At 39.5% G+C, this 17,851-nt stretch overlaps 1 protein-coding gene across 9 annotated transcripts in view; it reads right to left on the bottom strand.

Moving 5' to 3' along the window:
• Positions 1-568: 568 nt before the first annotated feature.
• clasp2 (cytoplasmic linker associated protein 2) overlaps positions 569-17,851 on the bottom strand; it is a 153,035-nt gene continuing 135,752 nt past the window's right edge. For all 9 annotated transcript variants that reach the window (XM_057827956.1, XM_057827947.1, XM_057827948.1 and 6 more), the window contains 9 exons: positions 15,619-15,762; positions 15,401-15,544; positions 15,221-15,327; positions 12,825-13,147; positions 10,580-10,773; positions 7,120-7,248; positions 6,826-7,032; positions 6,638-6,754; positions 569-1,244 (listed from right to left, as the gene is read on the bottom strand). In XM_057827956.1, coding sequence (XP_057683939.1) covers positions 1,167-1,244; positions 6,638-6,754; positions 6,826-7,032; positions 7,120-7,248; positions 10,580-10,773; positions 12,825-13,147; positions 15,221-15,327; positions 15,401-15,544; positions 15,619-15,762 — 1,443 coding nt within the window. In that variant the 3' untranslated portion in view covers positions 569-1,166. The remainder of the gene's footprint in view (positions 1,245-6,637; positions 6,755-6,825; positions 7,033-7,119; positions 7,249-10,579; positions 10,774-12,824; positions 13,148-15,220; positions 15,328-15,400; positions 15,545-15,618; positions 15,763-17,851) is intronic.

Below are 17,851 nucleotides of genomic sequence, written 5' to 3'. Positions count from 1 at the left end.
TAATGCTGATTTCTAAAGAACGGAAAAAGATATGAACTGACTTTTTTTTCCTGCTGAAAGAAGAGCGTAATCTTTCTTTTGGTGGGTTCCATGCTTATATAGCAATAGACAGAATTTTCTGTGGGCCTTGCAAAATCAGTCAAAATCCTGTAAAACGGCCGGGAGCGAAGGGGGTCGCACCGGTGAAAATGGCAGGGAGTGATTGAGTTAATATTGGCGTTTTGCCCACAAGAACCAAAAAATGTCAATCAGCAGCACTTATTATTTGAATGAAAAAGACTAGTTTGAATTGCATACTGAGAACATCCTTTTTATATTTTATACTCAAAGCCTTTATTATAAAAATAATTTTTAGTTGCAGCCCTAATATATATTTCAACCTTACACTTAAAAATTCGGAACACAATTAAAAACACGCACCGTGTTATCCTCTCGAAACGGTTAAGAGTACAGCAGCAGGCGCAACTGACCCATGAACAGCGTCGGTAAGAAAACAACATTAGCGGGTTAATATGTAATGAATTAACATAGATATTAAGTCGCTGCAGTAGAATGGAACAGAACGACAATCTGTACAAGTTGTTTATTGTATCGTAAGCACGGCTTTGGAAATACACAGGACGCGGGAATAAGACAAACTAGAAGTTACATGACAGGGAATAAAGACAAGCCAAGGTGACATGTTTGATTCTGTAAAAGAATAAAAATAATCTACAAGTGTAAAGAGAGCAAAGGGGTGAAAAAAAAAAAAAAAAGGTGCACACCCCCATTGAGGACTATTTGGGATACTCCTTTCTTTAATATATAAGATACATATCCACTATGTCGCCATTCTGAAAGGGGTGGACATTTTCTTCACATTCGTTAAAAAAAAAAAAAAACAAAGCGGACAAGATTTAGGAGTTGGATAACAGAATTGAAAAAAAAAAATGTACAGTGGTGAGTCATGCATAGCCAAGCACGCCTGCTTGTGTACCATTTTTGTTTTCTTTTATGGTGGTGAACACCTTTGGGCTAAATTAGAGAAAAATGAGCATCAATAGATAATCCCGGTTAGCTAGGGAGGTTGGGCGGGTGGTAATTCCTTTGAGCCAATGAGGAGGCGGGAAAGGACGGACATTTTCTCGTTTCTCTTGAGTGTAGGCCACAAGAAGGCGCCGATTCCCCTATAGGTTGTCCGATGCCGGCTCGCTTCCACCGGAACCTGACTGGGCGCGCTTGATGTAAAGGTTCAATAGTTTCAGCTGAAACGACAACAAACAATTACATTGAATGACTTTATTATCATTGGTGAGTCTTTTTTTGTTGTCAAATCACTACTTTGTATTTTCATTGTGGTTCATGTCAAGCCTGGGTGTCAAACTGGCGGTCCCGGGGGCTCTATCTGGCCCGCTCCCTGATTTTGTGTGAAGTCCTGTGCATTGACATCATGTTTTCTGCTAAAATGAAATGTATATAACATTTCTTTGGTTTGAAAATAAAGTTTTTTTTTGGGTAAAAAAAATAAAGAGAATATTTACTTTTTGTCTTTTTTTTGTTATTATTATTTTTTTTTTAAATATGAAATCTCCAAATTGAAAAAGAGTGCATTAACTGTTTTAATCTCCCCTTTTGTTTTTAATTAAAAAAATGCAAATAAATAAAAGATAAAATGAAATATAAATGAATGGATTAAAAAAAAAAACATTCACATTTTTCATTCCCCAATTAAAAAATGTTACGTTTAAAATAAAAATAAAGGAAAATCAAGAAACATTTATTTTCAATTTTGTTTTCTAATTATTGAGTTAAACTGAATTTAAAAAAGAAAAAAAACAACAACATTCTTTTATTTTTTGGTTTTATTTATTTGCATTATTTTAATAAAAAACAAAGCGGAATAGTCTCTTAAAATTAGTAAAAAAAAAAAAAACAGCCCAAATTATTTTTTTCAATTATATATAGTACTGTATATGTATATTTATATTGAATTCTTTGAAATATTATTATCATGGAATTTATATTATATTGTATTATACAGGTAGTCCCCGAGTTGAGACCGAGTTCCATTCTTGTTAACCTGAATTTCCGCGTAAATTAGAATGAACCCTTTAAGTACCCTCTAAATCTCAAAATAACTACCCAAAAACATGTATTATACGTCATTGTATCGTCCTCGCTAACAGGTTGGAGCTAAATCCTAGCTAGACAGCGAACTAAGCTGTAATCTTTCCCCTCTCTCTCTTCTTCTTCTTCTGTGTACATGCGCTCTAACTCCCGTGCGGAAGTACTACCTGCTCTCCGCTCCCTGCGCCAAAATAAAAGCTGACAATTGTTTTAGGTTGTTTTAATTACCTGACATGTTCCTGCGACTACTTCTGCCTTCATCAGAATGTCACTGGTGTTGGTGTGACACGTCTACCTGTTTATTATCATCATTGAGTTGCACTTTTAAAATATGAAACCAAGAAGGGAAGAAATCATCTTTTTTTTTTTTTTTTCATAAACAAAAGGCAAAAAAAGTAAACATTTATTTTCTTCAATTCAATTAATTTTTTTATTAATTCAAATAATTGTAAAAAGTCAATATTACCATTTTTTGTATGAATCAACTAACACTAATAAAGTAATTCAGGTTTAAGTTGATACAGTGAAGAAAAAGTATTTGAAGACACTGCTATTTTGCAAGTTCTCCCACTTAGAAATCATGGAAAAAGAAAAATCCCGAAATTACAATGCATGATTTTTAAACAATTTTTTGTGTGATACAGCTGCAAATAAGTATTTGAACACTTGTGTATCAGCTAGAATTCTGACCCTGAAAGACCTGTTTGTCCGCCTATTAAAAGTCCACTTCCACTCCCATTTATTATCCTGAATCAGATGCACTTGTTTGAGGTTGATGGCAGCATAAAGACACCTGTCCACCCCACACAATCAGTAAGACTCAGACTTGTAACATGGTCAGGACCAGTGTTGGGAATAACGCCGTTATGTAACGGTGTTATTTTTTCAGTAACGGGGTAATCTAACTTATTATTTTTTCCGCCGTTACAACGCTGTTACCGTTACTGACGGTCAAAAGCGGTGTGTTACTTACTCTGAATAAATTGAAGAAACTATTAGGCGTAGCGAGTCTACTCTGCTCTGTTTATTTGTCATCCAAGACTTGGGGTGCGTTCAGGTTCGAGAATAGCGCACGTGTTTTGTTTTGTGCTTTTTCTTAGCAAAGATACCACACAGGACGTGCTGGCACACTGTTTCTTTAATAGCACATATAACTTCAACATTAACACAAACATACTGCTCTCGGCAGGCCATGTCTCTAACTCACTCCCGCATCATGTGAGCAAAACAATATTGGCGCCGTGTGCACTTTAGGGTGCCTCGGATAATTCTGTATCAGAATATTACAGCACGTACTTCTTATGACTCTCAATCAGACAATGCTTTCCAAAGCTTGCTAACGTTTCTGTTTTTGCGACACCTGAATGCTAGTCTCGTTCCCATCCCCCACTGTCAGCCAGCAAGAATGCTGCTTCCATCTTGAGGACAGCAGACGCTTTGAGGGTGACGGGAGGAGTAGGGACGAGGCTACCTAAATGCAACACCTGGATAGACGCGATGAAAGTGACTGTGATTGGCTGAGGGTTAGAGTCATGTGTCATGGTAAGCCATTCACACACAAACCGGAACAGCGCGTGCGGCAAACACACACACACAAAACAGATGCAGAGGGATATGATGGCAGGGCATTCAGAGGAAAATTTGTCCTTTACGAGGTGGAGATATAAACACTATTTCAAGTCAAAATACTTGAAGTACAGTAGGCTATGTCTACTTGACCAGTTGTCTCAGGTTGTGAGAGATTTAATTGATTAAACTCACTTTATATTAGGGCTGCAGCTATCGAATATTTTAGTAATCGAGTAATCGACTGAAAATTCTATCGATTAAACGAGTAATCGGATAAAACATTTTTTTTAGGTAAAGAGCAATTATAAATACAGATGAGAAAACAAGACATTTCATCTAATATTGAACCATTTTCAGTCAATCATTGACTTTATTTTCGATGTACATTGTTGAAAACAGCCAACAATTGCGTCTCAAATGTGACTTAAAAAAAAAAAAAAAAGACTAATTCACTGCTTTCACTCAAAAAACTTTTAGATCTTATAAAAAATATATATATTTCTTACCTAAAAATGTAATTACGCTTGATAACATACATCACTTAAAAGTTAGGTGTTTTTCCACACGTGTTTCAATTGAATTTCCACTTGTGTCAAGCTATAAGTTCTAGTTAAGTTTTAAGTTATTCTAAACTGTAAGTCATGATAGGATTTTGAGTTTTTGCAGTGTTCAAAATAAATGTTGTGCTGTATTGGAGCACATTAGGCACCAGTGCTACTTGGTGTTTTATCCAGCAATGACTACTGAGCTAAAATTGACAGTTAGCATTATTAAGTTTTTATTTTACACCCTAATCACTCTGCAGCGCTGTTTTCACAGATTAAATAAAGCCTGTATGTAAGAGTTAGCCACACTCGACAGTAGTCATAATGAATACAAACCTAGCCCTCTGCAGGGATAACGTTACGTTAGCGAGTGACGGTAACGTTAATCTTATTTATGAGCGCTGAGAAGTGTACTGCTTTAAGATGGCGGCTGTTTTATTAACGCCGCCGAGTCGGTCATTTCGCATCTAGTTCTACGTACATGTGATATCTATGACACGCATACAGACGCTACCTGCTACCACGTAGCAACATGCGGGCGTAGTTTTTAGCAACGTCGGCACAGTTTGTAACAGCTGTCGGCTGCAGTAAGGTATTTTTTAATTCCTTCTTCCTCTCGTACGTGACGTCAGCGTGTTGTCCCGCATTAAAAGTAGTCCGGGCAAAACGTGATGCTTCGAGCTGGCAAAATTAAATGATTCCTCGAGGGGAAAAAAAATTACTCGGATCAGTTTTAAACTTGGAGTTACTCGAGTTGCTCGAGTATTTGTTTCAGCTCTACTTTATATTGTTTACTGCTGATTGTTATTTTATTATATTGTTTACTGTTGATTTTTGTTGCACTTCAAGTGTAGGATAAATCTGTTGCTGGTGAGGTGCAATAAATATTACAAGGCTCTATAACACAACTACCTGTCATTCTCTCTTGTCAACTGACTCGAATACCGCTCAGAAAATGTCAAATTCTTTGACATACAACAACTTCTTTTTAAAGTAACGGAAATAATTACTTTCCCTGGTAACTAGTTACTTTTACTATAGAGTAATTCAGTTACTAACTCAGTTACTTTTTGGAAGATGTAGTGAGTAACTATAACTAATTACTTTTTTAAAGTAAGGTGCCCAACTGGTCAAGACCAACAAGCTGTCCAAAGACACCAGAGACAAAATTGTTCACCTCCACAAGGCCGGAAAGGCCTACGGAGCAATTGCCAAGCAGCTTGGTGAAAAAAGAAAGCAAAACATGATGGTCAATCTCAATCGGAGTGGATCCCCATCTCAGATATCACCTCGTGGGGTCTCACGATCCTAAGAAAGGTGAGGAATCAGCTCAGAATTACACGACAGGAGTTGGTCAATAACCTGAAAAGAGCTGGGATCACTGTTTCCAAGTTTAATTTTGGTAATACACCAAGACGTCACGGTTTGAAATTATGCATGGCACGGAAGGTTCCCCTGTTTAAATCAGCACCATGTCAAGGCCAGTCTTAAGTTTGCCTATGACCATTTGGATGATGCAGAGGAGTCATGGGAGCAAGTTTTGTGGTCGGATTAGAGAAAAATAGAACTTTTTGGTCATAATTCCAATAACCGTGTACGGCGGATGAAGAATGATGAGAACACCATCCCTAATGTGAAGCATGGGGGTGGTAGCATCATGCTTCGAGGGCGTTTCTCTGTACATGGGACAGGAGGAGTGCACTGTATTAAAGAGAGGATGACTGGGGCCCTGTATTGTGAGATTTTGACGGAAAAAAACCTCCTTCCTTCAGTCAGAGCATTGAAGATGGGTCGTGCCTGGGTCTTCCAACATGACAATGACCCTAAGCACAAAGCCAGGAAAACCGAGGAGTGGCTGGCTCCGTAAGAAGCATAAGAGGGTTCTAGCATGGCCAAGCTCCAGACCTAGAAAACCGTTGGAGGGAGCTGAAACTCAATGTTCCTCAGCGACAGCCCAAAAACCTAACTGATGGGTGGGCCAAGATCCCTCCTGCAGTGTGTGTGTAAACCTGGTGATGAACTACAGGTAACGTTAGACCTCTGTAATTGCAAACAAAGGCTACTGTACCAAATATTAACATTCGTTTTCTTAGGTGTTCAAATACTTATTTGCAGCTGTATCATACACATAAATCATTCAAAATCATACATTGTGATTTCTGGATTTTTCTTTCAAGATTATCTCTCTCACAGTGCACATGCACCTACGATGAAAATTTCAGACCTCTCTATGTGGGAGAACTTGTAAAATAGCAGGGTATTCAAATAATTTTTTTCTTCCCTGTATACTGTGTCTTCGAGCTTTCATGGAAGACAGAAAATGTTTTAAAATTTCATTTAATCGAGAAACATGAAGTCAAATGCACACGATTTGTGAGTTTGACAGCCGTGCTTCGGTCCATGTATTTCCATCTCACCTTGCTGCTGGAGAGCTGGCTGAGATGCAGTTTGAGGTCCTCTCCGATGACGGCGTAGATGGCCACCAAGCAAAAGACGCAGGCTTTTCTCACGCTGCTCTCGGAGTTGTCGTAACCCTGCTTGCCCACAAATATGGCTCATTAGTCTGTCTGTTTTTTTTTTTTTTGAGAAATATTCCATTATTAACCTGTATGAGTCCCGGAACGATCTCGGGGAGCAGCCCGCCGAGGCCGTCGCGGGGGATCCTCTCCACCACCTTGGTCTGCATTTTGATGGCGGCCAGGTTGATGGGGTAGTCGGCCGACTGGATGATGGGACAAAGGACCTTGATGCACTGCTCCGGGCTGATGGACAGCGCCAGCATGGCCGCCGTCTCCTCGGCCGCTCGGACCACCTGCAGGAAATGATAATATTATAGATTTTGAAGCAATTACTTTGCAAATTTAGAGTTGTTTGCCTTCAGTGTTTTGTTTTTTTGTACCTCCTTGTGGGGGTCCTTGTGCGCCTCCAAGGCCTTCATAATGGTGAGCTCGGCATAGTTCTTGAACCTCCACGGCTGCTTGCTGAGAATCTCCCGCAGGACCCGCAGAGCCAGCGTACGAATGACGTGCTGGAGGAACATTTCATTACAATAACTCAATTACAAAATAACATCCAAAAAATATTAACAATACATCAAGAATGTGTGATTGTGAAAATTAATATTTCAATATATACAGGGGTACCTCGACATACGAACGCTTTTGTATACGATATATTCAGATTACGAAAGGTTTTTCATCGTTTTTTTTTTTTTTCCTGCTTCATATAATGGACAAATATTCAGAATTCAGAACATGAAAAGTACTACGTACTAGGGCTTGGACGATCCACTTGTGTCACGAGCCAATCCGTAAACTGATACCTGTGTGGCGATCCGATACCTATTGCGATAGTTCAACTATGGCACATTATTACGTTTTAAAATGTATAAAAACAGAGAGGCGTGTATCTCCATTTAAACTAAATTGCCATTTGAATTTTTTTTTTTACATAGAAAAGTGTATTAACTGTTAACAGCAACTGTTCCTGTGCAAAATAGAAGAAAAAAAACTATTGAAGCATGAACTATTCACATTTTATACCAGATATACATTTAGTCCCGATCCAACACCGAAAAAAGTGTTAGGAAAAAACCCCCCCCAAAAAAACATGTTACTGTACCACATAATTATTTTTAAACAAGAATAACGTAAAAAAATACTTGTCTATGTTAAAAATACTTCATTGAGTCAGTCCACTCAAATCCGCTCACGCTGCTGATGAGAAAAGCGGCACACTTAAGCCCCTTTCACATAACCCTAAACACTGTTAAAATCCCTGGATTTAAACGGGCAGGCCTTGCATGTGAAGGCAATTTCCCAGGTGGACTGACATGGAGATTATGCGGACATTTAATGGGTCGCATCATAGTATAATGTCCGGGACTTTCCTGGGACGAGGCATATGTGAAAGCAAGCGCTAAATTCCCGATTACTCGAGTAGTTAAGTAATGAGTACTTAAGTACATAAGTAACAAAGTACTCAAGTAGTAATAAGTACTCAAGTATTTAAGGAATGAGTACTCGAGTACTTAAGTAACATGTACTCAAGTATTTAAGTAACAGGTACTCAAGTACTTGAACATTAAAGTAACGAGTACGCGAATACTTACGTCATGAGTACTGAAATACTTAAGTAACAAGTACTGAAGTACTCAATTATTAAAAATAATGGGTACTCTAATACTTTAAGTCATGAGTACTTAAATACTTAAAGTACTCAAGTACTTAAGTAACAAGTACTCAAGTATTTAAGTCATGAGTACTCGAATACTTAAAGTACTCAAGTACTTTAGTAAGAAAGCCTCACAAGTACTCAAGTATTAAAGTAATGAGTACTTGAGTATTTAAGTCATTAGTACTCAAATACTTAAAGTACTCAAGTACTTAAGTAACAAACACTCAAGTACTCAAGTATTAAAGTAATGGGTACTTAAGTATTTAAGTCATGAGTACTCGAATACTTAAAGTACTCAAGTACTTCAGTAAGTACTAACAAGTACTCAAGTATAAAAGTAATGAGTACGAGTATTTAAGTAACAAGTACTCGAGTATTAAAGTAATGAGTACTCAAGTACTTAAGTAGTGAGTACTCGAGCAGTAATGAATTAAAGGTACTCAAGTTGTAAAGTAATGAGTACTCGAGTATTTTAGTAGTGAGGACTCGAGTATTTAAAGCATAAGTTCAGGATTTTCGACATCAGGCTTAATCTTTGAGTTTGCAGGGTGTTAGTAGGTGGAGTTATTTCAACAAATTCCATCAAAGTATGATGGTTGATGACGTAAATATCATGGCGGGCCGATTGTCACGTCCTCTTTTTCGCAGTCAGACGAAAAAGGGCAAACAAACATCGCCAAACATAGCAAGGTGGAAATAGCTAAATTAAACTGATAACATAACAAAATCAAATTGCTACTGGATCGTAGAGCCGAGGAAGAGAGCCCATCATCCATCTTTGGCCGATGTTAGGGTCCTCAAATGCGGAAACAAGGTTGTACCTCAAAGCACAAAACAACGGAGGGATGTGTTCTAAGGTTTATCTAATACAAACAAAAAAAATACACGCGATCGCGGAAAAGGGGGAATAACACAATAGGTCCGTGACAGTAGGTCGACGGGGTTCAATAATACGAACCTATGCGGCAGGCAGGGAGCCGATACGACAACAAAACAAATACACACAAATATCAGCACAACGTAGGAGACTTCAAAACAAGGGCGACAGACAAACAAACTAGCAAATGCACAAAAATCGAGGGTACAAGGTGTCGAATGGCGCCCAGCAAGTTAGTATCCCTTCTCTTGGATTGCCTGGGCTTAAATACAGTCTTGAAGAACTTGAATTGGCTGCAGTTACGTAGTCAGGAAAGCTCCCACAACAGGCTTTGTAACAAATCACGATTTGACCAACATTGTGATAGCCGAACAGAGGGATTGCGTAAAAAGGTTAATTGAACCAGTGTTGTTTTTGTAGCCACAACGAGTCACCGCACTAAATGCTAATGCTAACGCTATGCTAATGCAACAAATTTAGCGTGTGATGATCACTCAGCACAGATCTTTAAAGACTAAAGCAACATGGCATCCAGGGAGGAGGAGCAGCACGTGAATTGAGTGACACGACCAAACACTGCTAAATGTGTTCTAACTACACATAAAATAAGAAAATATCACACATTGTGAATTTATGATGGAAACTATGACAAATATTTATTTTGTTTTCGACGACAACTGGCATCGATCTCGTCATGTTTTAGTCCCCCAAGACACGTTTTCAGTGTGTCATCGTCATGAAAAAATTGTTCGTTGATGAAATATTTTTGTTATCGTCATCATTGACGAAAAAAACACTGCATTAAACACAAAAAAAACATGATTGCGAAAAGAAAAAGAAAAAAAAAATCTCCGAGGGAAAACTGAGGTGAGAGGCAGACGAACGAAAAAACCAAGGCAAGGATGCAACTGCAAACTGTCAAATGACAGAAAGACACTATCTCTGCAACCCGCCTAGGGTCGGTTTAAAGACATTGCTGATGAGTTGGAATTGGATGCAGGGAACTTATCCCACAGCTCTGTAACAAAACAATCTGACCAGCAGCAGAATGTTACAAAATCATGCCCGTCATCATACTAGCTTTGCTAGTATACAGCACAGCTATTCTACCAGTCCAGCCCAACCACGTCATCACCTCCAAGCGTGCATTGCTCGCGTAAAACATGCGGCCTCTGTAGGTCAAAACGTGTACTAAATATTAAATTTTGAAATCAATGTCAATATTTTATGTGTTTCTAATAACATATTTTACTAAAAGAGAACAATTGTGGCTTATTAGAGACGTTACACCCTTTTGGTTACGTACCTCTCTGTCGCCCATGGTCTCCAGCAGCAGCAACAAGATGGTCTTAAAGTGCTCGTCCCACACCTGCAGCGTGTTGTCGTGGATGAGCTTAAGGAGCTCGCCGAGCGCCGCCTTGCGCTCTTCCACGCGCTCGTTGTGATTGGACAGCTCCTTCAGCAGCTCGCCCATCAGCTCTGACTGGTCCAGGCCGCCTTCTGTGCACATGTAAAACAACAAATTTATACTAGTTGCCAATGTTTTCACTAACGCGTTACTAAGTAAGGCGTTACCGTAATCTGATTACTTTCTTTCAGTAACGAGCAATCTAACACGTTCATTTTTCCAAACCAGTGATCTGATTACAGGTAGTTTCCTTAGTGTCTGTGTGTTACTATTTTGTTATTGGCTCATAATGTATGTAGAATGAAGAATACTGTAGTTATATACGAATGGCATTTTAAATACAAAATGTTAGAAAGGTTCCCACTACGCATTCGTTTCCCTGGTAACCGCTCATATTTACTTCCTGTTTTGGTCTTGAGTCACACGCTTAGTGTTTTGGGACTGAGAAAGGCGTGTGCCAGCGCGGGTACAGCTACTTGTTGAGATATGTGAGGGAATGTTGATCTGTGTTCGTCGTTGAATGAACATAAGTATTTTTCCTTCATTCTGGAGGGTTCCAATGATAGGTTGGAGCTACTACATTCACGGCTGTTTCTAGCTTTGCCATTGCAATGGCGGGAAGTCGTCGCTCCCTGATGGGGGAAAATATTACATTATGCCTTTGTGATGTATGATTGCTTCAGTGACATAGATTGTAACAACTTCTATTGTTTTTCACCTTGTTCCCATAGTTAGAAGACGTGCCTGAGTAGGGAATCTCACGAGATAACTTGCTTTCCACCATAGTACGCGCTTCAGTCCCATAAGTTAGGAGGGAATCTCACGAGATAACTTGTTTTGCACTTATAATATTTACCGTGGGAACACAACATCTGCTACCGGACAGCAAAACCTGGGAACCACGCAAGGAAAAGCCCCTTTTTCGAGGGGCTGAACCAAAAGTGGCTTTGTCATTGGACGGGTCCGCGCCGCCTGGGAGCGGAGGTTAGCCGTCTCCGCCCCCGTGTGGCCCGTCCCTACAAAAACAGGACATTTCCGGGCGACCCGTGAAGTCCGCTAGTGGGTCACATACGGATCGCCTGGCTTTGTTCCTTTGCCGCCTTACCGGAGCGTTGGCTCCCCGCTCGTTTGTCACGGTAAGCGATTTTCATTTTTAAGGGACATTTTGTTTTGCTGGGGGATTCTGGGATCGTTGAACTCAAGTCTAGCGTCATTGTTGCCATTGTTCTTGTTTTTTGATGTGTGTTTGCTTGCTCTTGTGGGATTGTAATCAATAAACCTCATTCTCAACCTCATAATCTGCATTTTCTAATCAATAAACATTGTCGACTGAGCAAAAGTTTGCTTGTTACTGATTCACCGCGAACCCGGAAGTTTCGGAAAACACTCCCACTCGTCATCGCGTATTATTTACATCATATTCGTGTTGCACATTAATTCCGTGAGGTGATGTGTTCGTTTAGCATCTTTGGGATGTGTCGTAAGTCCGACTGAGTCTAAAGTGCTTAGTTGCCGCCACGTTTTGTTGCCACATTGACCGTGTGTGTGTACGCCATACTTCCGGGTTGTGCTTTGTGTTTATTGCTCTGTGCAATTCATTCGTGTGTTGTTGTGAATTGTGCAGTCAATTTGAATTGTTTTACATTGGCACCGATATGCTGTTAACCCTAAACCGAAATTCTCAATTTTTGACATTAGGCTTAATCTTCGAGTTAGCGGGTTTTAATTAGTTGGTGGAGCTGATTTCAACAAATTCCATGCAGTTTGTCAGTTATTTGTTAGTTTCAGGGCTCCGAAGTGGCTAACTAGCGTGTGTTAATGGTGGTTGAAATCAACTCCATCGACTAATTAAACCTCTGCTAACTTGAAAATTAATTTTATCGGAAAGTCAATTACATGCGATGACATTTTTCTGTTGTCGTTCTTATGTCGAGGTGGCAAAGGGGGAAAAATTGGTCAAAAGTAACAGATAAATTACTTTTAAAGTAAATTAGTTATTTGATTAAAAAAAAAAAAAAAACTTTCTTGAGGCGTAATCAGTGATTAAACAACTTTTTCCAAGTATTCTGTGACAACACTGCTAGTTGTGTCTTCAACTAGAGAAAAAAACAGCACATATTGTTTTCTTTTCATCCCTCTTTACCGTCCGCGAGCCGCTCCGGGTCGTCCAGGCTCCCGTCTTTACGGCCGGGCTTGTACGGGGAGTCCGAGAAGAGCTTGCGGGCGCCGCGGGGGCTGTTGGACAGCAGGGGCGTGTTGAGGAGGGAGGTCTTGTTGTCCAGAGCCGTGCGTCCGCCGTCGGCGGGGTCGGGCGCTCGGCCGTCCGCCACGTTGCCGCCTTCCTGGAGCTGCTCGTTCATATCCTCTTGGCTGCGCACGCTGAAGTTCTGAATGGCCTCGGTGACGCCTTTCAGAGAGCTGTAAATGTCCTCCGAGTTCATGTTCTCGGTGTCATAGTCAAATGCACTGGAAAGGGTGACAAAAGACAATCCTATCAAAGCAGTTGTGATGTCGACGCACAAAATAAAGAGAGGATAACAAAGCCACCATTCAAAACTTTTTTTTGTTTTGTATTCCTTCTCGTGCTGCAAAGACTAATCGATTAAATTAAGCAATTCCATTAAAAAAAAAAAGCTTCAAATCAAATTTTTATGCTTCGAGGATTCACTTAATCAGAGTGACGTTTGTTTGGAAGTATATTTATCTGTTTTTTTGTCGGAATACAGTGTATCACAAAAGTGAGTACACCCCACTCATTTCTCTAGATATTTAAGTATATCTTTTCATGGGACAACACTGACAAACTGAAACTTTGACACAATGAAAAGTCGTCTGTGTGCAGCTTTTATAATAGAGTTAAATTTATTTCCCCCTCAAAATAACTCAAAATATAGCCATTAATATCTAAACCCCTGGCAACAAAAAGTGAGTACGCCGCTTTGAGAAAATGTACATCACTAAATGTCCAAATCGAGTACTGCTTGTCATTTTCCCTCCAAAATGTCATGTGACACGTTACAGGAGTGCTGTAAGCATTGCTGCAGAGATTAAAGAGGTGGGGAAGTCAGCCTGTTAGTGCTCGGACCATACGCCGCACTCTTCATCAAATTGGTGGCTGTCACCCCAGGAGGAAGCCTCTTCTGAAGACGGTACGCAAGAAAGCCCGCCCGTCTCATCAGACCATAGGACATGGTTCCACTAATCCATGTGCTTTGCTGACATGTCTTCAGCAAACTATTTGCGGGCTTTTTTGTGTACACAAAAATCAGCTTTTCCTTTGGAATTTCCTTTGGAAAACAGCAATTCACAGTTTTTTGCCCATTTTCGGACCCCTTACCCTCTAAACTAGCTCCTTAATAAGGCTGAAACAACTAATCGATTAAAATCCATCAATAAATTAGTTGGAAACGAATGTGATAACCGATACATTTTTAGACTACAGTTAAGTCAGGAAGCTGTAATAAAATATTATTTTTGAAAGAAATAGTCATCCATTTTGTCTTGTTGCTTACAACATGCCTAAAACAACTTCTTCGTATATTGTGGGGTAATTGAAAAAAGTAACATTTATCCCATTAATCGATTAATTAATTGTCTGATTAATCAATTATTAAAATAATGGTTATGGTTAGTTGCAGCCCTAACTATATGTATAATATAAAAAAAGATTTTTTTTTTTTTTTACAATATGAAATTACAATAGGTTATTCTCCATTTCATTTAAACAGTATTATTAAAATAGTAAAATAAATCAAAAGATATATTTTGATGTACTGAATGAAAATGAAGTGTTTTAACAAATGACGGGAAAAAATAAATAAAATAAATAATAATAATTTATTACCGTATTTTGCACCTAAAAGCCTTCAATTTTCTCAAAAGCAGACAGGTCGCCTTGTAATCCAATGCGCCTTATATATGGATCAGTAATAGGTCAGGGGTCAGCAACCCTGGCCCTTGAGTGCCACTATCCAGCTTGTTTTCCATGTCTCCCTCCTTTGACACACCTGAATCAAATTATCAGCTCATCAGCAAGCTCTGCAGGAGCCTGATAACGACCATGACTATTTGATTCAGGTGCGTTAAAGGAGGGAGACATGGAAAACAAGCTGGATAGTGGCACTCGAGGACCAGGGTTGCTGACCCCTGGTATAGATTAATCATGGCATGACATTCCTTTTAGCGCAGCACCATCTTGTGGATGTAAAACGCAACCCAAACCACTACTACTACTACTACTACTGCGCCTTATAATGCAGTCCACCCTGTATATGAAAAGTTTTAAAATAGGCCATTCATTGAAAATGCACCTTATACACATGAAAATATGGTAATCGCTAATTAGAAACATGTTTAGTGCTTTTATCTGTCTAAATAATAACCGAACTGATTAAAAAAAAAAAAAAAAAAATTTAAACTTATTTACTGTTGTTACTGTGCAGTCAATGTAAAAAATGCTCATTTTTAAAGTAGCATACGAGTATCGTCAATTGAAAATTTCCCATTTCTGTGGATTCATCTGGTGGAAACGTACATTACCTTTGTATGGGGGTGTTTTGTGAGGTGTTGGTGGGGGACGTCACGGGGCTGGGCCAACTGGCCGGTGAGCGAGGGGTGTGTCGGGTCAGAGGGCTACCTATCGTTGCCTGAGGGAGGTAATGCAAAGCGACGTTAACTTTGGGTCGGCTTTAAGTGATGCCGACTTGTGCCGCGCGCTACCTGAGCGGCGTTTCCCGTGTTCTTCAGGTGGTTCTGGAGCAGCTTGGTGGCTCCGTCCTGGAAGGTCTTGGGCAGCGCTGCCAGCAGCATGCTGAACTCAGGCGTGTTGAGCTGGAAGAGGGCGATCAGCACCGCCTGGGCCGCCTGCGATGATACGAACATGTGAGGATGGCAATTAAGCAAATTCTCCTTGAATGAACCAGTAGAGACCCGCGTACCTTTCTGACATCTGAGCTCTTGGGGTCTGTGGTCCAGGTGATGATGCGCGAGACGGCCAGCCGAGTCTCGCTGGAGTTGACGAAGTCGGGAGCCTCCATTTGCAGCGTGAGTGTCTCGATGTATCGCAGAATTGCCACTTTGACCTGCAGCCAAAAATCAAAAACAAATGACCCGATGTTATCAATTTGAAAGATATCGAACATGGAGTTCGTGTTTAACGGGACACGGGTGCTCAAAACCACTTGTATCACAAACTATTATTTGAAATGAATATAGAATTTAGTGCTATAACGTTTAATCGATTAACTCGAGTAATTCAATTAGAAAAAAGATTTGAATTAAATTTTCCTGCTTCGAGTATTCGTTTAATAAAAGTGGGGTTGTAATGGTTTTGAAAGTGTTTGCATTTACTTTTATTGATTTAGGTGCATACACTGTCCTCTCGTGGCGACAGTGAATATGACATGACTCATTTCACATGGCTGAATCCAGCTGCTCCCTGTTAAGACCAACATAAGCTCAGTTTTTGTTTGAGCTAAAGGTTTTTTTAATGTATTCGTAATTTAGTTTATTGGTATATTTAGCCATTTTTAGTTTTACGTGTTTGAACAATTTGTTAAGAGCATTCTGAAAAAAAAAAAAAAAAAGTTAGCATTTTATAGCATTTAAGATAGCAGGCTTTTGCTATGTAAGCCAATTGTTCTTTTGCTGTACTTAGATTTTTATTACGTATTTGTGCACACGAAGAAGAGAACATTTGCTCCCACGAAGTTGTGCAGCCGAGAAAAGATTACGGCTTAGCTCGCTGCCCAGCAAGGACTTGGTGCTAACGTCTCGGTGAGGACAGTAAAATGACGTATATAACATGTTTTTGGATAGTTATTTTGAGATTTAGGGGTTATTTAGGGGTTGTTGATGGGTTATTTCCAACTTGCGCGAAAATTCGGGTAACGTCGCCAGCGGAGGAACGGAACTCGTTTGTAACCCGGGTACTACCGGTATCTTATCCTTATAAAAAAAGTTTTTTCAGATGACAAGTCCTACCTGACTATAACTGTTACCTCAGTCCATCCCTACAAAAAACGGTGTGTTGTCTATTTTTGCACATAAACTGTAAATTTAAGAACGTTAGAACAATAAAACCACAAGTTTGATTTTTTCTTCTATTTATTCTGCACTTTAATAGGAGCTGCTTTTTAGTTTTAACTCTCAAATAGTGTGATTAAAAAAACGCCTTTTTGTTTTTCCCTGTTGTACCGAACCAGTGCCATAACTCCCATACCGGGGTACGTACGGAACCGTGACTTGTGTGTACCGTTACGCTCATGATGCAAAGCTATCATCGAGAATAAAAAACACTCTTAAGTAGGGTCGCTTATATCCCAAAATAGTTCCAAATTGGTAGCAATCTACATCAAATCTAAAACTAAAACTTTGAAGGACCCCTTTCGTCAGCCATGATGAAAAAGAAAATATTTCGTCCATTTTTCATGACGATGACAAGCTAAAAACGTGGCTTGGGAGACTACAACATAACGAGACGAATGCCTGTTTTCATCCGATGAGACGAAAATGCGCATCGTTTTTGTCATATATCACAAAGCGTGACATTTTCATATACCTATTTGGGTCGTGTCACTCATGTGAGATGTGCCTGTGCCTCTCCCTCCTCACTGGAGTTTAGGATGTGTCTCAAGCTATGCTTCGTTCCATCTTGCTAGTTTGGAAACACTGTAAGATTTGTTTGCTTGGGAAGAGAGAATATGCCACGTTGCTTTAGCCTTTATAAGTCTGTGCTGAGTGATCATCAGAAACTAAATGTAATCCTAGCGTTAGAGTAACATTCGCGTTAGCATTAGCTTCAGAATGGCGAGCGCCCTCTTTTAACAGTGGCCAGTCTAAACTCCACTTAGATTTTCTGGTCAGTAAGTCTAGAGGTTGTTAAATGCTAGGATGAAAACATTTTCACGTACAGTTTGGGGCTTATAGCTAGGTTTAATTAAAAATAATGTACTGCTTTTCTCGCTTAGTATGTATTATCATCACAAAGTTGGCCTTGTCCTTGTAGACGCTAAAATGTGCTTGTCTGTATTTTCATTTGAAATTGTTGGAAACCTTTTTATTTTTGGACTAAAACTTTTTTGAATAACACAGACGAAAACATTTTGAGTAACTTTCGACTAAAGCTAAATGAAATTTGTATGAGATTTCGTCGACTAAAACTAGACGATG

Source organism: Corythoichthys intestinalis, chromosome 22 (assembly GCF_030265065.1).
Source record: "Corythoichthys intestinalis isolate RoL2023-P3 chromosome 22, ASM3026506v1, whole genome shotgun sequence".
Taxonomy (NCBI): Eukaryota; Metazoa; Chordata; class Actinopteri; order Syngnathiformes; family Syngnathidae; genus Corythoichthys; species Corythoichthys intestinalis.
Note: the sequence above shows the minus strand (reverse complement) of the source record. Positions and strands in the feature narration are given on the sequence as shown.